The sequence below is a fragment of the Panthera leo genome, chromosome B2 (genome assembly GCF_018350215.1).
Source record: "Panthera leo isolate Ple1 chromosome B2, P.leo_Ple1_pat1.1, whole genome shotgun sequence".
In the NCBI taxonomy this organism is placed as follows: domain Eukaryota; kingdom Metazoa; phylum Chordata; class Mammalia; order Carnivora; family Felidae; genus Panthera; species Panthera leo.
In genome coordinates this window covers 15,690,881-15,712,607 of record NC_056683.1, presented here as the reverse complement: position 1 = coordinate 15,712,607, position 21,727 = coordinate 15,690,881, and the positions used below count along the sequence as shown (strand labels likewise).

The window sequence follows — 21,727 nt, the reverse complement described above, 5'->3', positions numbered from 1 at the left end:
TTGTTGAAAGACCTTAGCATCATCTACTAGCCTGACCCCCTCATTTCATCCACCAAAGAATGTATGGCTTACTTTGAGGGCAAACCATCCTGAAAGTTTTTACCTTCGCAACTCAAGTCAACTCAGTTGGCTTTCTGGGGGGATTGATTCCTAGAAAAGATTTATGAAGGAATCAGGGGAAGGTCTGTGTCCAGAGACAGTTCATTGTTCACTGGTAGAAAATTTCATGAAAGTAACACGGTGATATATACCTATGGGTGCTTAGTATATTATACATTACTTTCATGGGTTCTTTTTTTATTAATTTTTTTGAATGTTTATTTTTGAGACAGAGAGAGACAGAGCATGAGCAGGGGAGGGGAAGAGAGAGAGGGAGACACAGAATCGGAAGCAGGCTCCAGGCTCTGAGCTGTCAGCACAGAGCCCGATGTGGGGCTCGAACTCACAAACCGCGAGATCATGACCTGAGCCAAAGTCAGAATGAGCCACCCAGGTGCCCTGATGGGTTCTTAATTATAAAAATTACTAGGGGCACCTGGGTGGTTCATTGGTTAAGCGGTCGACTTTTGATTTTGGCTCAGGTCATGATTTCACAGTTTGTGAGTTCAACCCCCCACCCCCCCATCCAGCTCCACGCTGACAGTGTGGAGCCTGTTTGGGATTCTACCTCTCTCTCTCCCCACACCCGGTTTGCTCATGCTCTCTCCGTCTCTCTCAAAAATAAAGGCACTTAACAAAAAAGAAGCTGTTTCTTGAATTCAAGTTTTGAAGAGCGAGATGGGGCATCATCTCATCCCACCCCACCCCACCCCCAGATCTGGGGATTTTTCTCACAAATGAGCGAAGAATTAAGGTGAAGCATGCATAAGGCTTGGCCACTGTGTACAGAAGACAGAGCGACATTGATGAGGCAGGAGGATTCAAGTGCAAGTGACAGGGGAGAAACGAGAGACCTGGGAAGGAACAGCAGTCTGCACCAGGAGACAATCAGAAAGGTTCGGGGCCAGACTGTTGAATCTCAGAATATGACTACACATTCCGGGTCAATTTGAGTCCTTCCCCTCCCCCAGCACCACTTGCAACAGCTCAGGCAAACACAATGATGCCTTTCTCCAGGGTTCTCTGTACTGTTCCGAAACACGGTTTCTTGATTCAACTCTACGTCTTAAGAGAAACGCAGCAGGCTGAAACACACGGTGCCCTCACTTTGGGGAGGCGGTCTCTTGTTTCCGGACTTCTCTTTAACTTCTCATGTTGGTTTGAAACCTCTGTGTTTCCTGAGTGTCTCAAGCCATGCTTCAGCCATAGGTAAATCAAAATGTCCAGGAGGAATTCCCCTGGTTTATAAGACTGCTCTCACTGGAGTACTGGTCCAGCTGACCCTGGCAGGCGATCGGCGAGGAGAGCATCAGTCTGGATTTGCCGGTCCAGATTCTGTTGACTCCTTCATTCCTGCCTCCAACAATTAGCGATGTAAAGATTTCTGGGCAGTCTCCTCATGTTTTCAAACGTATCCTTATATTTATAACGAACGCCCCCCCAAACTATTTATTTGCATGGAATGGACCCTTTCCTTCTTGGGTTACCGATCTTTTCCCTCTGTTCTAGAGTTTTGAGCCAAGGTGGTGTTGGAGAACACAGAAGCACATGGCTCGTCTCTTTTAGCAAACACAGTATCTCAGGTGAAGGCTCCCACCAGTTTCTTCCTTGACCTGGCAAAATGCCGGCATGCGATACAAAGCATTTTATACGTTTCTGTGCACTCGCATCCTTGGTTGCCAGTATTTATTGGTGGCAAAGCAGCTCGGTTCTCTTTTTCGTTCCAACATTACACATGGACCTATCTGTGTCCCTCGTTATTTGCATGTTAACAAAACCCGAGGAAACTTTAAGCAGAGAGCATTTCCTGTGATTTATTGTGTCTCCTGTATTACACGCATACCTACAAAAGCCGTTAACAGAAACAGAGCCTGTCTCTGTTTAAAAGTATAGCTGAGCTGGAAGCAGTATCAGCTGTCGGTTGATCATGTACGGTTGTCAAACACTGAGCTTCGTTTGGCCAATGCCTGCTTTGGGGGTTCCCCCTCCGTGAACATAATGGCGGGTAACAGTTCCCAAACTGTGTATCGAGTGTTCTGAACAACTCACGGCTGACTTGATATGCACCATTTAAGAAAAGTGGGGCAGATCCTCATATAAAACATGCCCTGTGTGGGCTCATGAACATATTAGCAGGGAAGCTTTATGATTAATGCTTGTAATTCACATGCACGAATGCCGTCGGAACCCTTTTAACTTTGGCACGTCTGGTTCGGGCTGTGGAACAATGTCTGTGCCTTTCTCTTGCAAGCAAAACAGGGGGGTTTCGCTTTTAAGGTAAAGTTGAGATTAGGACTTAGAAGCGTGAAGGGCTTCTTCGCCTGAAGGGGACTGACAGGTCTCTGGGAAGCTAGCCTGGGAAGGCATGGCTGTTGTCTTGAAATCAAGGGATCTTAACCTGGGCTCCAGGTCTGCCCTGACATATCACCAATTTGGGAAAAGAAAGAGAGTCTGGAAAAGGACTTCACATAGTTAAAATTTGGGGCCAGATTTACTTTAAATAATTTCTGTTCATCATGTTTGGTGGTAGAGAAAAACACGTCGATTTGATGTGTATGGACTCTGCACGTTTCCTTCATTTTTTATCGTAACTCCCAGGTTTTCTAAGAGTTGCTCACTTTTGTCAAGGGTTCAGTAAGTCTGTTGTTTTTGTTTATTTTTTACTTGCTGAGTTTCAAGGAAAAAAGGGCATGTCTTACAATGTTTTACAAATTACAAAATTGGGGAATGAGAGAATGTTCATTTCGGTACTTGGTTGTTTTTTTTTGTTTTGTTTTGTTTTGTTTTTTAATCCATGTAATGGGAAAGTAGATTTCCTTCCAGTGTAAATGGGCAGATCCTGATGAAGATAATAGGCTTGCCCTTCATCTTTAAGAAGCCCTCCAGGAATTTCTTCCTTCCTGGGTTGGCGTAGAAAGATATTTTTACCTTCACTATAGCTTCTTTCCTTTGGGCACATTTCTGGACAGGAGCACAATACGGTGGAGAAGGGCTGTGTCTGGATGGTGTGTGACTGGCAGTCCTGTGCGTCTGGGCTCTGCCCCGTTCACATGATACAACTTTGTGCACCTTCTCTCATGTCCCTGGCTCCTTCCTTGTCAGATGGTGGTTGGGACACCTCAAATCTTGGAATTGCTGTGAGGATTATGTCAGAGTCTTTTTACTTAAAAATAGAAAACGTATGGAAAATATATGATATTATATAACGTTTAATTTTTTTGCATGTTTATTTGCATTAGAGAGAGAAAGAGAGAGAGAGAGAGAGAGTGCATGAGTGGGGGAGAGAAAGAGAGAGAGACAGAGACAGAATCTGAAGCAGGCTCCAGGCTCTGAGCTATCAGCACAGAGCCCAACGTGGGGCTCGAAGTCACAAACTGCGAGATCGTGACCTGAGCCGAAGTCAGATGCTTAACAAACTGAGCCACCAGGGGCCCCAACATTTAATTTTAATATATGATATCTAATATATTTGTTATTCCATCAATATATTTTATAAATAAGTGTATAAATAAAAATATCTAGTATATTTATTAGTAAAGAGCCCAGCAGTTTCACAAACACCCTGGAAACTCACAAAGTGATGTGTCCCTCCCTGCCTCTCCCCTGCAATGGACTCTTTCTGTGCAGACTCATCATTGTGGCCCTGATTGGGTTTTTAGAGCTCATCCTTATCTAGATACACATGTGTATCTACTCATCTACTCTTAAATTCCAACAACACATTCTGTGTGACCTCCCTTTAGACTCTTTGTAACTTTTTTTTAAAAGTTTATTTATTTATTTTGAGAAAGAGAAAAAGACAGGGGGAGGAGTAGAGAGAGAGGGAGAGAAAGCAAATCCCAAGCAGGCTATCTACTCTCAGCGCAGAGCCCAACGTGGGGCTCTGTCTCATGAACCATGAGATCAGGATCTGAGCTGAAATCAAGAAGCAGAAGCTTAACCAGTTGAGCCACCCAGGTGCCCCCCTTCTTAGCTTTTTACCGTATCCTTCCAGCACTGTAAATAACATTCCTTTTTCATGTAACACGGCTACAAACTGTTGTTATAATAATTTGTGCAGAAAGAATATGTATCACAGAGGAAAGCTCTATTGACCTGTAATGTATAAAACTAAATACAATTCCTCTTCAGCATGGCTTCTCTACTGTAAGAGAAAGAAAGAAAGAAAGAAAGAAAGAAAGAAAGAAAGAAAGAAAGAAAAGAAAGAAAAGAGAGAAAGAAAAAGAAAAGAAAGAAAGAAAGAAAGAAAGAAAGAAAGAAAGAAAGAAAAAAGAAAGAAAAGGAAACAAAAGGAAAACGATTTTGGAAGCTCACAAGATCACAGGACCCTGGCATGCTGGGAAGAGGGGAACAACTTGGCTTGTTAGAAGCAGAAATATTCCTTTGATGGTTCACTTCACAAGTCTTAGAGCACATCGTAATGTGCTCAGTGAATTAGACCATCTTACTTTCCGTGGAAGAAATAATTTGCCGATCTCACATTTAGACACCTGCAGTACTCATTTAAGATCTCCCCATTGGTGGCTACTCACAGCTACTCACACCGCAGTTATATTTCACCCACAACTAAAGTTCTCACACTGGAGGGGGAAAAGGCGCCAATCTGCATTTCTTGCCAATGTCACGTTATCCGATTACCTTGTTCCTGCACCTGCTCTGTACAAACACAATTGTGATTCGGTCCTAACGGCCAATTACCATTAGCTGATCCTGAGTTTTTGTCAGACAGCCCCGAGGGGCTCACCACGCTGTAGATGCAATCTCGGTCCTAAAACAGTAACATCAGTGAGTATCAACCACAGTCTGTTTCAAGACTGAAAAGGCAGGACTCTGCCAATATAGATGATAGATAAGATCTGTGCGTCCTATTTTTACCCCTGTTCTCCTTCCCCCCAGCAGCTCTGCTCTGCATGACAGGCAAGGTTTCTATGTCCCGTGCCTGTATCCTGATAACCTTTGTTGGTTGTGTTTCATGATGGCATATGTTTCTGTCCCTGCATAGTGCTGAGGGTCCTCTGAAGGAAAACCACCTTCCTTCTGTGTGTCAGTGGGATGGCTGGGGAAGGAAAAGGATGCTTTGCAGGTTAACACATTTTGGCTCAGGCTTCTAACTGGCAAACTGCTAATTGGGTAACCTGGGAAATTTGTTTAAGCTTCTCGCGCTTTGGTTTCCTGTAGCGTAAAATGGAAATAATAGTTCCATTTTATGGTGTTGGTGTGATAACTAAATAAAGTAATAGATAATATACAAATGCACGCACAGATACACATCCCTCACACCCACATGTCGGTGTTGGAGTAATCTCGATAGGCTAGATTAATCTGCAGTTAAATCGACACCGGGACTTCAGCAGCTTAGAACAGCGCAAGTTCATGTCTCAGGGTGCATGCCCTTTGCGGGTGGGCAGGTAGGTTCGGCTCAGTTCATAACACAAAGCAGCAGCTACAGTTCCTCACTGTAGGTTACACTTGGCCACCTGGCTCCAGCCGTTACCCTTGAGGGGATTTAGACGTTTTTGCAATCCCGCCACGTATATGAAGATCGTGAATCAGAAATATTTGGAGACTAATACCCATGCCCACTGTATGTGTCTCACAAAACCGAGTCAGTCCTCTGTATGGTAATTTTCTCATTGACAATACGTTGTGGAGATGCTTCCGAGCCAACTTGTAAAGACATCACTCATTATTTTTAGTGGCATCATGCTTTAAATATACCATAATTTATGTAGCCATCTCCTTATTGGTGGGCTTTTTTATTGTATTGTGATATAAGTACACTTAATGGCATCTCTGTGGTCAGGTGCTTTTATTCTGTAAGATCACTATCCAGAAGTATCTAAATCGCCAACATCAACCTGCTTCTAGAAAGAAACATAAGGCTGTGTTCATATGGCTACATATCTCATTTAAAACGGGATTTATGAGGGGCGCCTGGGTGGCTCAGTCGGTTAGGCGTCTGACTTCCGCTCAGGTCATGATCTCACAGTTCGTGGGATTGAGCCCCGAGTCGGACTCTGCACTGACAGCTCAGAGCCTAGAGCCTGCTTCGGATTCTGTGTCTCCCTCTCTCTCTGCCCCTTCTCTGTTCACTGTGTCTCTCTTTTTCTCCTTCAAAACTAAATAAAACATCAAAAAAAATTTTAAAAATAAGATGGGATTTATGACTTGGCGTAAAATGTAAAGAAACAGACTACTTTGGAACAACAGGCTTCTCACTAATCTTAACCAATTCTCAACCTCTACCTCTTCTCCTCTGTTTTCCCCTGGACATGAGCAGAAATACTTGATCTCAAATTAAAAAAAAAAATGTTTTTTACATTTATTTATTTTCGAGAGACAGAGTAAGACAGAGCGTGAGCAGGGGAGGAGCAGAGAGAGAAGGAGACATAGAATCTGAAACAGGCTCCAGGCTCTGAGGTGTCAGCACAGAGCCCGACACGGGGCTCGAACTCACGGACCGTGAGATCATGACCTGAGCCACCCAGGCGCCCCCCCCCATCCCGAATTTTAAAGTGTAGACTGAGCGCCTCCATTGGGTATCAGCAATACAGGTTGTAAAGATGCTTGACAAAGAAAATCTTGCAGAAAATATCCTACCGGACTGATCTTTGCATCCCACCCGCAGAGATGAGATTCACTCTGACCGCATGGCGGAGTTCTTTGGACCTGAGGACTAGACGACTCGGGTCCTCTTCCCATCCGCGGGAATGCAGAAAGAGAAAGAAACACCCCAGATAACACTGCAATCAAGCTATAGGCATGTGTTCCTGACGGTTGTCCTTCAAATCACCTCTTTGGTCACCTGTTTTGTCTCAATCCTTTCCCTCTTCCCTTCCCATTGGGGTGCTATCTGCTCAGTGTTTGTAGAACAGTTTGCACGGAACAACCCCTTAGTAAGCATAATTATCCAAGCCTACAAGGAAAATTGCTTTCTGTTCAGTTTTAGGGGGGAAAAAAAGCAAACCCTTAGCTAAAACAAAACAAAACAAAAATCCCATAAATGCGTGTGCGTGCACACACACACACACACAGAAACTGCTCACGCCATTTAGATGTCTCAACCATATTTTTAAGAACTCAAGTTTTAGGGGCGCCTGGGTGGCCCCGTCGGTTGGGCGTCCGACTTTGGCTCGGGTGGCGATCTCATGGTTTGTGGGTTCGAGCCCCGTGTCAGGCTCTGTGCTGACAGCTGGGAGCCTGGAGTCTGCTTCGGATTCTGTGTCTCCCTCTCTCTTCTCTGCTTATCCCCCACTCATGCTGCCTCTCTCCGTCTCTCAAAAATAAAATATAAACCATTTTTTCTAAACGAAAAGAACTCAAGTTCTAAAACCGGGCACATGAGATTGTTTCTTCAAAGCAGCTGGCCCCTGACTGCTCTCTGGTTCTTCCACCAACAACCTGCCAGATTGGAGTAAGAAATAATAAGGGAAAAGCTAAGGCCAGAAGAACTTTTACTATCGGCTCCAAAACCCATTTTTTGGAAGAACATTGTGGGAGAGACCCTTCTTTCAGGAGAATTAAAGTCTGCCATGGTGCGGCTGCTTTCTAACGTTTATCTACAGGAGTGGCATTCAAAATATCGAATAACTAGACTTGCAAGGGTCAGAACGGATGGTCAACCTGTTAGAACAGATGCCAGCCACAGACAATGCCCTACAGCTGTGCCAGCGCACGGAGCTGAGTATGAGCTGTCCTTATACATCACTGAGTCGCCTGAAGAATTTTCACTGGCCTCCACTCTGCCTGTGTCTCCTTGCTCAGCATACAAATGCATTATGATGAATATAAAAAAGTCTGGAAACTGCATCCCCTTCTTAATGAAAGTCTACTTCGATTCCATTCCATACTTCCCTTCCAGCGTCTGTAAAAAAGAACAAAAACCACACACACACACACACACACACACACACACACACACACACACACAGGAACAGCAGTAGTGTGGAACGATTCTGTGTCGGAAACAATGTGGACGTCATTTTTAACCCTGTTCTTAAATACGTATTTCATAGATTAGTTTACAGTTCTGGTTTTGTCATCATACACATTTAGATCAAACTAAGAAAAAAAATAGATGTTTTTCTTAAATTAGAAATGTAACAGGGGCACCTGGGTGGCTCCGTCGGTTGAGCGTCTGACTTCGGCTCATGTCATGATCTCACTTCGGCTTGTGAGTTCGAGCCCCGTGTCGGGCTCTGTGCTGACAGCTCAGAGCCTGGAGCCTGCTTTGGACTCTCTCTCTCTCTCTCTCTCTCTCTCTCTCTCACTCGCTCTCGCTCGCTCTGCCCCTCCCTTACTCATGCTCTGTGTGTGTGTCTCTCTCTCAAGAGTAAGTAAAATGTTAAAAAAATCGTGTTAAGAAATATATTGTTAATATTTAGGGAGCGGATGAATTTTCGAGCGCCTGTGTCACAAATTACCACAAAGTTGGTGGCTTAAAACAACAGATACTTATCTTCTTGCAGTCCTGGAGACCACAAATACAAATTTAAGGTGTGGGCTGGGCCATCTCCCCCTTCCCTGCCCCAGAAGCTCTCTGGAAGATTCCATTTCTCACCTTCTGCCAGCTCCTGGTGACTGTGTCATTTCTTGTGACGATGCCACACCAGGCTCTGGTTCCGGTTTCACATCCCCATCTCGTCTCTTGCCTGTGTCTTCCTCACTGTCTGTGTGTCTTTCAGGAGGGCACTTATCATCTAATTCAGGGCCCACCCAAGTCATCCAAGATGATCTCCTCACTACAAGAGCCTTCACTTAGTTGTCTGCAAAGAACCTTTTCCCAAATGTTCCCAGGGATTTGATGTGGATGTATCTTTTGGAAGGCCAGCATTCAACCCACTACAGGGAAGATAGGAACAAGAAAGGAGACAGACAGGGGCGCCTGGCTGGCTCAGTTGGTAGAGCATGGGACTCTTGATCTTGGAGTTGTAAGTGGGAGCCCCATGTTGGGTATAGAGATTACTTGAAAAGAAAATCTTAAAAAAAAAAAAAAGGAGATAGAATCAGGAAAAAAGAAAACAAAACAAAACAAAACAACTAATGGACAGCCTGAGTGTAAATTGTAGAAAAAAACAAAACAAAACAAAACAACTAATGGACAGCCTGAGTGTAAATTGTGGAAAGAAATGGTAAGGAAGGAAGAAAAAAAAGAAACCTGTTAAGTCTTTTTATAGATTAAATCTGTGTAGTAATATTTACCTAAGCATAGCTGTCTTGAATGGTTCCACTGCTTTGCCTTGTGCTGACATTAATATTTGGTATTTCTACTCTATCTTTCTCATAAGAGCTTAAGCACGCCATGAGCATTTCCAAATATCTACCCTTTGATTTTTTTAAGTTTATTTATTCATTTTGAGAGAGTGTACGAGTGCACGCTCACAAAAGCAGGGAAGGGGCAGAGAGAAAGGGAGAGAGAGAATCCCAAGCGGGCTCCGCACGGTCGGCACAGAGCCCAGTGCGGGGCTCAAACTCACGAATTGTGAGATCATGACTTGAGCCCAAATCAAGGGTCCAACACTTAACCGACTGAGCCACCCAGACACCCCTATGCCCTTGGATTTTGACTTCTCTTAAGCCTAATAACTGTTGAGCATTAAAAGCCGGTTGGGCAGGGACAGGCAGAAAGCGGAACACAAGCTGAGTTCCCAGTTGATCACAAACCGTTTCTCACATGTGGCCGTGGGGAATTTTACGGTTTCCGGTTGCCTTCGCATCATCACGACGGTGGCGTCCTCTGGAAGGCCCGATTTTCACACGCTGCCTTGCGGGGTGTAACGCTCCCCGCCAGGCTAAAGATCATCCTGGACCCCCACCCCATCACCATGAACCCCTTCCAGCCTGTGACCTTGCACACTCTCCACGTGGCCACCACGTCTGTCACCACCCCTCTGCCCCCAACTCCTTCAGACCGACGCGCTTCACCACTTCCGTCGATTCCACGTTAATCCCTGCAGAATTCCCTTTACACACGGCTCCCACTCCGAGTATTAAACGCATATTTCTCCCTGGCTGCTTCTAGTTCTGAATTTGCGTGTTTCAGCTGGGTGGGTTCTGTAAATCTCGTATGTCCTTTCGTTGACTGCCTCCTCTCTCCTATTAATTTGTTATTAAAATTTTTTTAAAGTTTATTTATTTTTGAGAGAGAGAGGGAGGGAGGGAGACACAGAATCCGAAGCAGGCTCCAGGCTCTGAGCTGACAGCACAGAGCCCGACGCAGGGCTCGGACCCACAAAATGTGGTCATGACCCGAGCCGAAGTCAGACGCTCGGCCGACTGAGCCACCCAGGTGCTGCTTTCCTATTAAATTTTAAGCTCTGGAAGATCAGGGGTCTTATCTGCTATTTACTTTGAAAGTATGTGTATTCAACTGGTAGGCAATTAATGCTGTTACCGGGCTGAAGCCTAGGGGGTGGTTCTCAAACCCTGTTGAACTACTGAGTCACGTGGAAGTCTTGCTAACACGCAGGTTCTGGACCAGACCTTGAGACGCTGCATTTCTCCCAAGCTCTCAGGCGGCCAGGATCTGCCCGTCTAGGGAACTGTACTTTGAGTAGTGAGTCTTAGGGCCCCAAACAAGTTTCAAGGAGGGGATTTCCACATTAAGTGTATACTGAAGAAGGGATGGGAACAAGATTGCCATGGGGCTAAGTGACACTGAGAGTGACCGCAGGGAAGCCTTCCTCACTTGGATCCTCTGGGTAAAAGTCCCACACAGGCTGCATTGAAAATTCCCGTTACAGGTGACATGATGTTCTGCACTGTTCCTTTTTAGTGCTTCCCTCCTTCCTTTTCAAATTAAAATCCCACAGCTCCTGGGTGGCTCAGGCAGTCGAGTGCCCAACTCTTGATTTCGGCTCAGGTCACGATCCCAAGGTCATGGGGTTGAGCCCCGTGTTGGGCAGCACACTGAGTGTGGAGCCTGCTTGAGACTCTCTCTCTCTCTCTGCCACCCCTCCCTCACTCACACACTCTCCTTCTTTCTCAAAAAAAAAAAAAAGCCTCACAAAAAACCCTCTTTTCAAGAATGCTGTCGGATGACCGTTTTCTTTCATTATCCATACAGGAAGATGATTTTCTTTTTCTTTTTTTTTTTAATTTTTTTTTAACGTTTATTTATTTTTGAGACAGAGAGAGACAGAGCATGAATGGGGGAGGGTCAGAGAGAGGGAGACACAGAATCTGAAACAGGCTCCAGGCTCTGAGCTGTCAGCCCAGAGCCCGACACGGGGCTCGAACTCACGGACTGGGAGATCATGACCTGAGCCGAAGTCGGCCGCTTAACCGACTGAGCCACCCAGGCGCCCCAGGAAGATGATTTTCAATAGCAACAGAGCCGAGCCATGATTGCAAGGATCATAATTCACAGGTTTGTCTTCTGCGGTGACACAAACCCAGACTCTGTATGCACACCTCTCGGCATCAGGAGCCATAGGGACGTTATAGTAATGGATCAGAGGAAGGCTTCACTGAGGTGGCATTCAGGGTAGAGAAGAGGGTCAAGAAAAGATAACCGGATGTGTGTGTGTGTGTATCTGTCCCGCTGCCTGCTGAGGGTCACAGGAAGGACAGTGCTGGGAGCCACTGGGCACAGCCATCTTCTTCCAAACTCCCGCCAGCATTAAGGTTTATTGCATCCTGGTCCTTTCTCCAGCCACCTTCTATTGTGACAATAGGAGACAGTGCCTTCTCGGCCTCCCGGTTGGGCCCGAGACACTACGAGTCCCACATCTTCTAAGACCAGCGTGGTCGCCTAGAACTTGCAGCATTGATGGAAATGTTTTACCCTCTGCCGGGACTGATTCAGTAGCTACTAGGTACATGGGACTACCGGGCACGTGAACTGCGGCTGGGGCAACTGAAGGACTGAATTTTAGTTTTGTTTAATGTTAATCAACTTAAGTATAAATAGCCACCGGTGGCCAGTTAGAAGCTGCAAATTCAAGAAAGGGAGTTGAAGGAGATGAATCCCCAGCCAAGGATATGGCACTCAGAGGTATACCTTTGACTTTTTGAGTTGAATAAAGAGCCACCATAACGGTGGGGCATCGTTTTTAATATTTGAGCCCAAGCTGGCGGTCGAGGCCGTGTTCTCTGTGCTATACCACTTGGCCAATTAAAAGAGAGACCCCCGGAGCCTGTAGGTCTGGTTTAGTGTTCCGTGAGTGCATAAAGGATTGCAGCGGGCTTAGCTGTTTTAGTAGGACCATATGGGGTTAACGCAGGTCTCTTGGTCCGTGAGGCATTAAGGTGGGAAAAACATGCAATTTAAAAAAAATTTTTTTTTAACGTTTATTTATTTTTGAGACAGAGAGAGACAGAGCATGAACGGGGGAGGGTCAGAGAGAGAGAGAGACACAGAATCTGAAACAGGCTCCAGGCTCTGAGCTGTGAGCACAGAGCCCGACGCGGGGCTCGAACCCACGGACCGCGAGATCATGACCCGAGCCGAAGTCGGCCGCTTGACCGACTGAGCCACCCAGGCGCCCCAAAACGTGCAATTTTAAAAAGCCGTTGAAGAAGAGACGCGTCCTTTTTTTCCCAGAAGGTAGTTAAGAGGTGATACAGTTTAGGGGAGGGATCTGAGGATTTGGAAAAGAGAATAACAAAGGTTTGCCCGTAACACAACGCAATGCATTCTGTCGTATACCCCCGCTGATATAACAGAGGGGTCTTTTGCTATGCCTAGAGTAAGAATTATAATGAGCCAGGGACTGAGTGGTAGGAATCGGACACTGAGCAGATACAGTGAGATTTACCCGTGGCTGGTTCTCGGCTGGTCATCGAGGTGAGAAGAGAAGGGTCCCTGAAGGCCCCAGGGGACACCAGGAGAGACTAGCTGTCTACTTCAAGAGCCTGCAACTCCAACACGTGAATTCCACGTGAGTCTCTGGCACCTACTTCTCCAGCAGGCTATGGCACCGCTTGACGTCCCAAACTGCGTCATGAAGAAGAAACTGCTGATTTGGGTGGAACATTTTGCAGATGAGAAGCAATATCAATGAGGGAGTGGTGGCATTGCAATGATCAGACGCTTATTAGGACACGGGAATTTGATATCCCCAGTGGACTGTCGGCATTTTTATGTGGGAGGGGAACCATCACGTGTGGAACTGGCCCAGTTGGAGGAGAGGCTAGCAGTGACTTGCCTTTGGGGGGGGGGGGTGTCAGTCACAGGCTATTATGAAATTAACTTTGGGGAAAGTTCCTAGAAACCACTAGTGGTGATAATACCTCCTTTGATAGTATTTCAGTGGCCTGGGGGAAAAAAGGGGTTAAGGTCGTGGTTCACAAGGAAGGAGGTTTAATAGGAAGCCGGAGCCCCCAGCCTGGGAGCTAGACCCCCTGGCTCTAAGCACCTGTTTCACCATTCATGCTTTGCATCAAGATCACAGAGGGGAGCTTGTTAAAGCTACAGATTCCTGGCCCTCCACTGACCTCCTAAACCAGAATCCCAGTGCCCAGGGTCCCCAAAGCTCTACTTTTTTAAATGTTCATTTAGTTTTTGAGACACACACATACAGACACACAGAGCACAAGCAGGGGAGGGACAGAGACAGAGGGAGATGCAGAATCCAAAGCAGGCTCCAGGCTCTGAGCTGTCAGCACAGAGCCCGACACGGGGCTCGAACTCATGAACTGCGAGATCATGACCCAAGCCGAAGTCAGAAAGCTTAACCGACTGAGCCACCCAGGTGCCCCAAATCTCTATTTTTTAAATAAGTACCCAAGGTGGTTGTGATTTGCGCCTTCTCCAAGCCTTAGTTCTCTGAAAGGTGATGCAGGATTTGGCAACATCCGAGTCAAGATTACCGTAATAGACATAGTATGATTTAGTTTTTGTAAAGCACACGACAAACTCGATTAACTCGTATCTGTCACAACCCCACTGAGCCATGGGTTTGCCTTATTTAACACACTTCTCTCTTTGGACATCTCGACAGATGTCATTCGCCTGGCTGAGCCTTCTTCACCGTGCTAAGACAGCTGGGGGAACCTTCGAGCCAAATGAGCTGGGTTCCCTGAGTTGCAAGTTGTTTCTGAGGATTGATAAAAGCAGCCTTTCCTGTTCCGTGTTATTCTAAGTTTGAAGGACGCCGGTGGAAGGCCCCCTTCAGGTTGGGGGGATTTTTACGCAGGGTGAAAAGATCAGTTATGCCCTAACAGGTTGCCGGCTCCGGCGAAAAGTCAAGGGCGGTGGGCTGGACCCAGCAGAGAATGGTGATGTGTTCTGGCCCACGAGAGGGGCGCTCGCACCCCGAGGGCTCCGAGCGCAGCTGCCTCCGGTGTGGCCCATCTTGCTTGCATTTGGCGGCGCGAGGCTCCAAGACCAGGGGGAGGGGGGGGGCTGGCGTCCTGCCCCCGAGCTGGAGAGGGAGCGAAGGTAGCTGCAAAGCCCAGCAGGCGCGAATCGCCGGGGCCCAGATTGACGGAGGGTGGGGCCGCGGGGAGGCAGTGCACGCGAGGCCGCGGGAGAGGTGGGCGCGCCGCGTCCCAGGTGCGACCGCCGAGCGCCTCCCGGAAGCCCTCCTCGCGCCGCGGGGTTCGGATTGGCTCGGGCGGCGAGGTCGGCGAGGTCGAGACCCTTTCGGCGCCTTCCCCACCCCACCCCCCTCGACCCGCCCCGCGGCGGTGGCGATGCCGTAGAGACGCGGGCGCGGGGCCGGGCGGGGGCATGCTGGCCGGGCGGCGGGGCGCGGGTGGCAGCGCGCGGGGGCCCGAGCGGCGCCCGGCCCGGGGCGCCCGGGGGCCGGATGGCGGAGCCCACGCGCGCCGCGGAGCCGGGGAGGTTTGCGCTCCGCTCGCCGCGCTGCAGGGAGGGCGCGGTGCCAGCAGCGAGCGCCCAGGGACCCAAAAAGAAAGCTTTTTATTTGCCGAAGATGAAGCCCCTGAAGGAGCCCGCCCCCAACAACAACAACGTGTCCTTTGTGATCCATTGTCAACTGGGCAAGGAGATCAAACACATTTGCAGCAACTGCAGTCGGGGGGAGGACGCCCGGGACGGTGAGTGCCGAGGCCCGTCGGGGCGGCGGCGGCGAGCGCGGGAGGCGGGGAGGTGTCGCGGCCGGCCGGTCCCCAGTTTGGGGGCGCCGCCGGCGTGTCTCCCCGGAGAACTGTGGGGACATCCGCCCGCCCGGCACTTTGCGGAGTGCAGCCCGGAGCCACACCGGGACCGCATCCGAGCAGCTGTATTTGCAGCCTCAAATGAGGGCTTTGAAACAGTTAAATGGGCAGCTCTGGGATTTCCTTTCCGGGAGGTGGGGTTTGGGGAGGGGGGTGGGGTGGAGATTTGTCAGCGGTAGCATTATTAGCTTCAAAAAGGTGATTACACCTGCTTTCCTAGCTTTCCGGGCTTCTTAGCCATTCATTCTCCCTCCCATCTTTGCGCTCTGATGGGCTTTGCCCGGGGCGGCGTTACAGATGTGGGGTTCGGGTGGGTTCACTTTGGAGAGGCGGTTCGGCCTCGGCCACGGCGCCCTGGAGACTTGTGGAGTTGTTGAATGGTTTCTGTTTGGAGTGAAACATGGCTGTGATTTTTGGAGCGCAGCTGCCGGCCCCTCTTGGAATGATGCCCCAGTGGCCAAAACGTGGGAGGTGGGGGAGGGGCCTGCAGCGGCTTCCTGCAGGTGAGCCCGTGCGGGTGCGACCCCGAGAGCTCCCCCAGACCTGATCTGAAGTGGGGCGGGGAGAGGGTGCCGGGCCGCCAGCGACTCTGGGCTGGAGGAGCCCAGAACGAGGGACAGCTGGCGCGGACCAGGCAGCAGCCTCTGCAGATGTGGACGCGCCCGTGCATTTGGCCGGAGCCTCCGGGCGGTTCCGAAGCAGCTCACAGAGCCGACCCCGGAGGGCCCCTGAAGGTCGCAGAAAAGTTTTGGGCGGTAGGTTTTGCAGGGAGAGCATTAGCTCCTGGCCAGCCAGAAGCTCATGGCCTCGCTGACACGCACACTTGCTTGGGCAGGCAGATTTTCCCATCCACCACGAGGGTTTCCCTTCTTCCCTTTGGAAGAACAGAGAGTATCCCTCCTCCGGTCCTTGTGGGCCTCTTCAAGTGCAGAGTAATGAAGGGACTGTGGCTTGGCTAATGTCTTTTCAAAATTAGAGTCCTGCCGGCGTAATGATACTTTTCTTTGATTAAACTGTGAGAGAGGCTATGCAGGATGGCACCAGGCATACAGAAGGAGACCTGGGGCCCTCCTGGCGCACAGAGCACACCAGTGAATCTCCTGTGAGGTGTGGGGGAGGAGATCCTTTCATGAGAAGCACACACTTACCGGACTTGCGGTTTGGTCCTTTGGGTACTGTATAAACTGAGGGCGCTTCTGGAATATAAACGGATGAACGGGATGATGCAAAAGCAGACTTTTGCCATGTAATGAATGTGATAGAGCATGAGATGCAGGCTAAACTGTTCAGTGAATCAGTCTGTGGACTGATGTGCTCCACACATGGGCTGCTCTCACAGCCTTGGGAGTTGATTTAAATTAGGATCGGGAAATGTGGCTACAGCAAGGAAAGGTTCCGTGTCTGCACTCAAGGATGCGTGGTTACCCAGGGGTATGAATGCTGTCATTGGTATACGTGTTGGTGCACACGGTCAGAGGAGGCAGGCTTGTATTTTTAGCTTATGGCACCTATTTATGCTTGGGACACGCATCATCTCTGCGGTCTCAAACACCCTGGAATGCCTTAAGGAACGCCCTGTGGATGTTCGCATATCCTCTGATGCAACTAAAGTATTTAATTCAAAGGATGCTAGTATGGGGGAGACCTCAGGTGACCGTGTCTACGTGGCTAACCCTGCCTTCCTAATGCGTGTGGTGCGCTCCTGTAGTCCAGGAAATAGAAGGAGGTTGAGTTTCGCCCTGCTTTTATGGCCGGAGCCCCGAACAGTGCTGCCCGCTGTCAAGGGGAAGGAAGTTCCAGTAAATTTCACTTCCTGCAAAGATGAACCTCGTAGGATGGCTCATCATGAGTGAACTTTTCTGTTCGAGAAGTTCTCTAGAAGCTCTTTTCAACGTGACTCCTCTTTTCTGTATGCCGGGAGAGCCAGCTCTTTTGAAGGGAATGTGGAGGAGAGATAGTCCTGCCAACAGATTTGGTGGGGCTCCATTGAGGAGGAGTTTTCCTGCATTGTTTCCAGCACCATGAATGTGTCTGGTTTCTCGTGCGGCATTGAGGAGGCCACTTAGTGGCAACCCAGGAAAATTGTGCTCGAGTTGGCAAGTCTTCACTTGAAATGTTACGTGGGCAATATGTTATAGAGGCCTTGCTCACGGACTCTCTCACTCGATTTCTTTATATAGAAGATGGCAGGGGTGCCTGGGTGGCTCAGTCGGTTAAGCGGCCAACTTCGGCTCAGGTCATGATCTCGCGGTCTGTGAGTTCGAGCCCCGCGTTGGGCTCTGTGCTGCCAGCTCGAAGCCTGGAGCCTGTTTCGGATTCTGTGTCTCTCCCTCTCTGCCCCTCCCCCACTTGTGTCCGTCTGTCTCTCAAAAATAAAACATTAAAAAAAAGAAGATGGCAGTTATTTTAAACAAAATAGCAAATTTTGTTAACTTTCAGTTAAAGACCACCGGTAACTAAAAATATTTGGCTAACATAGAATACTTTAAAAAGAAGTATTTCTGGCTGAGCATTCATTAAAGATGAAGTTACATTTATCTATTGCCATTTTAGTTAAGAGTGTTAAAAAAAAAAAAAAAGTTCCTGATATCTACTGACTAGTATTAAAGATGCTTTGCTGACCTTATTCGAAGTAAACTTTTACTTAAAAAAAAAAAATTGTAAACTACAGGTCACCACTAATGGTCAACGATAGGTTTGTTTCGTTCATTTTTGCTGTTTTGGTGACATTACTGAAGCCATTTGCAAATCAGGAAACCAGCTTCTGTTGCATTTCAGTGCTAAAGGCCAAGTACACAGAGCAAGTACAGGGTAGAAGAAAGATTCAACCCTCGTATGTTTGTCTCTAAAATCAAGGTGCTTTCCATCTTGCCATCAAATTGATTTTAAGTGTCACCCACACTGAATGCAGAGCATTAGGTACTATGGTGTGTGTGTGTGTGTGTATGTTATATACATGTGCAGAGTTAATAGACCATGTTTATTAGGATATGGAATGAGAATTGCAGAACTTCCTAGTACATTATTTTTTTTTAATCTGCCTTATCTACTTGACAGGTTGGAATTGGTAGGAACAGAGGGAGAGAAAGTTTTAGCTAAGTAGATTAGAAGTAATGCACATTGTACAGCTATAAGAAACATGGCTAAATCATCACAGAACTTGCATTGGAAGTCAATATGAGAATATGATTTAATTTACAAATAGTTGAAAATCAACTTTAAGGAGGAATCTATTCTAGAAGGCAAGATATTTCTGTATATAATTTTGTACATACTTACATACTGTATTTTCTATTCTTATTTGAATCCCTTTTAAGTCTGTTAATAGGGAGGGATCACCATAGGAATTATAACATTATGAATCATTACTAAGATGTAATGTCAAGTAATTGTAATAGAAATAAAATATTTTTAACATTTTAAAACACTTTTTAGGACAATTTTGAGGGACACCTGGGTGGCTCAGTTGGTTAAGCGTCTGACTCTTGATCTCAGCTCAGGTCTTGATCTCAGGGTTATGAGTTGAAGCCCCACATTGGGCTCCACACTGGGCATGAAGCCTGCTTAAAACAAACAACAACAAAAAGAACAAAAATACTTGGAAGCTTCTGTCTTATGGTGGCATATTTTAAAAGTAATCAAATGATTTAGAGATAAGACCTACTGATTGCAGGTTGCTGTGCCTTTCACATATGATTGATCAATATTTCAAGGTTGCCATTTTACTAAACATCATTTCTACTCAAATATTCACATAGAAATTCACCAATCCATTGACTCACTAGATACATTTCCAAATTTTGTTTACGGATTAGAAATATTTTCCGTGTTTCCTAGTGGATTCCAATTGGAACTTTTTTTTTTCAAAAAAAAATTTTTAATGTTTATTCATTGTTGAGACAGAACAGAGACAGAGCATGAGCAGGGGAGGGGCAGAGAGCAAGGGAGACACAGAATCTGAAATAGGCTCCAGGCTCTGAGTTGTCAGCACAGAGCCCGACGCAGGGATCAAACTCATGGACCGCGAGATCATGAGCTGAGCCGAAGTCGGATGCTTAACCGACTGAGCCACCCAGGCACCCCAAGAACTTTTTTTAAGTGCATTTATTTTGAGAGGAGGAGGGGAAGAGAGAGTGGAAGAGAGAGAATCCCAAGCAGGCGTCTCACCATCAGCACAGAGCCTGATGTGGGGCTCGAACCCACGAACCGCGACATCATTAACCTGAGCCGAAACCAAGAGTTGGATGCTTAACCGACTGGGCCACCCAGGCGCCCCTCCAATGGAAACTTTTAGAGTGACAACAATTTGTCCTAATATTCCTCTGTGACGGACTCTAGGGTTCATTCAGCAAGATAGCCTTTTGGGAGAGAATGCCTTTTGGATTTCTGTGGGTCAGAGCCCTCATTTTGCAGGTGAGAAAATTGAGGTGCATAATGGTCAGGCGAACAGTCCCCCGTGGACCCAATCACCACTCGGTGTCAGGGCTACTAACCGAACCTGTTCCTTTGTGAAGGAAGCCGTTTCTAGTAATGGCCCAAGACTGTCTCCTGACTCCACTCACTAGCTGGGTCACTTTAGGATACCACGGTATCCTTTCCTGTGTGTGCAGAACGAAAGCACCCATTTCTACTCTACGTTTAAGACTTAAAACCCATGCCTCTAATAAGTCCGGTGGAGTAGAAATGAGACTAGGGAAGAGCCCCTTCAGCATTGCACAAGTCAGGAGAATTTTATTGTTGTTTTAAAGCCTTCGCAACGGTGACCAGTTATGTTCTAGGTAAAGAGACTCACGTGTAGATCTGAATTTACAATGGCTAAGCTTTTGTTTTTGGTCTGTTGAGTAATCAAAAAAATGGGCAAGGGGAGATCTAGTTGTTTCTCCGAGAGGAAGAGGAAAGGCCAGGAGCTGAAGGAAGTAGTGACTGGAGGGATGTCTGGGTGGCACAGCGAGTTAAGCGTCTTGATCTTGGCTCGCGTCATGATTTCGAGGTTCATGAGTTTGAGCGCTGATGGTGCGGAGCCTGCTTGGAGTTCTCTCTCCTTCTCTCTGCCCCTCCCCTGCTTGCCCTCTCTCTTTCCCTCAAAAAGAAAGAAAGAAACTTTAAAAAATATACTTAAAAACAAAGAGAAGTGATTGGAAGATTTAATGGACGTGGGCCTGACGAGCCCTCAGAGTCAAAGGGACGGCTCTGGAGGACGTGGTCCTCCAGCAAGAGACGGAGGCAGGAAACTGCTTCCTTAAGGTCAGGAGAGCCTAGGAAAAGCTCTGACTTGGGCTGAGCATAGAGGCTGTGTGGAACCCCGGAAAGGGCACTTGCTCAGCCAGTAGGGCAGAATGGAGAGGAAGGGCTTAGCAAGATGTTGGGACTGGTGTACTGAGGGGGGAATGTTAATGCAGTTGGGTTCTTAAAACTTTCTTGCAAAGCATCATGGACTCCCAGCCATGGAGCCGTTGACTGATTGTCTTACAAATAGTGTTAAAATCAGCAGCTGGAGTGTGCTGGGCCCCCTTGGCTTAGCGATAGACACCAACAGGTACAACGACCAGTTACGGCCTTTGAAGAGTCTGGACTTGAGTGAGAACAGCAGGAAGTAAACTGCTGGATTACCAGAGGGAGCCATTAATTGTGTGAGTAAAGCAGGAGGGCTTCCTAGAGGAGGTGGTATTTGCAATATCACAATAGAAGAGTCCTTCCGGTAAGGAAAAAAAACAAAAAAAAACAAAAAAAAAAACCCAGCAAGACCTACACAAACGATGGAAGCTATAGAAGAGCATGGATAGCTCAGGAAAAGGGAGAAGTTCAGCAGGTAGAACTTGAAATGGATGGGGAAACGAACATGACTTCGTTTGGAAACATACGTTTTTTCTAGCAATATGTGAAGCGTTTTTGTGTGCCATGTTAAGTTTTGGGAATATAAAAATCAGTAAGACTGTATGGTCTTTGCCCTCAAATAGCTTATAAAAATTTTTTTAATGTTTATTTATTTTTGAGAGAGAGAGGGAGACAGAGTGCAAGCTGGGGAGGGGCAGGGAGAGAGGGAGACACAGAATCCGAAGCAGGCTCCAGGCTCTGAGCGGTCAGCGCAGAGCCCGACGCGGGGCTCGAACCCACGAACCGCGAGATCATGACCTGAGCTGAAGTCGGACGCTTCACCGACTGAGCCACCCAGGCACCCCTACCCTCAAGTAGCTTACAAAGTAGTACAGGGAGATGCGTAGACAAGTGTGTGTGCAGAAGTTTTAAAGGGTTTGAGAGAGAAAGGTATTGTTTGAGAAGCTGAAAGTAGAGAATGGTCAGCCCCACCCTGGGAACGAGGGAGGTTAGGAAGATCCTGGGACCATTTCCAGAGTTTGGATTCCACCCAGTGAGCACTGAAGGCTGCACACAGATTTTTTTAAGCAGAGGTGGTGTGAACAAGTTACCTTTTAAAAAACTATTAGGGAAAATCTTACACATATACAAAAGCAGACTGAAAAAGATAAATGAGCCCCTCTAAATTTAT

The 21,727-nt window shown here is 47.4% G+C and overlaps 1 protein-coding gene across 3 annotated transcripts in view; it reads left to right on the top strand.

The window, feature by feature from the left end:
- Positions 1-21,727, top strand: part of PHACTR1 (phosphatase and actin regulator 1) — a 553,120-nt gene that overhangs the window by 283,737 nt on the left and 247,656 nt on the right. The window contains exon 1 of one of the 3 annotated variants that reach the window (XM_042937879.1): positions 14,853-15,102. The exons of the other annotated variants lie outside the window; for them this stretch is intronic. Coding sequence (XP_042793813.1) covers positions 14,853-15,102 — 250 coding nt within the window. Of the gene's footprint in view, positions 1-14,852; positions 15,103-21,727 lie in introns of those variants that run through there. 3 annotated transcript variants of the gene reach the window in all.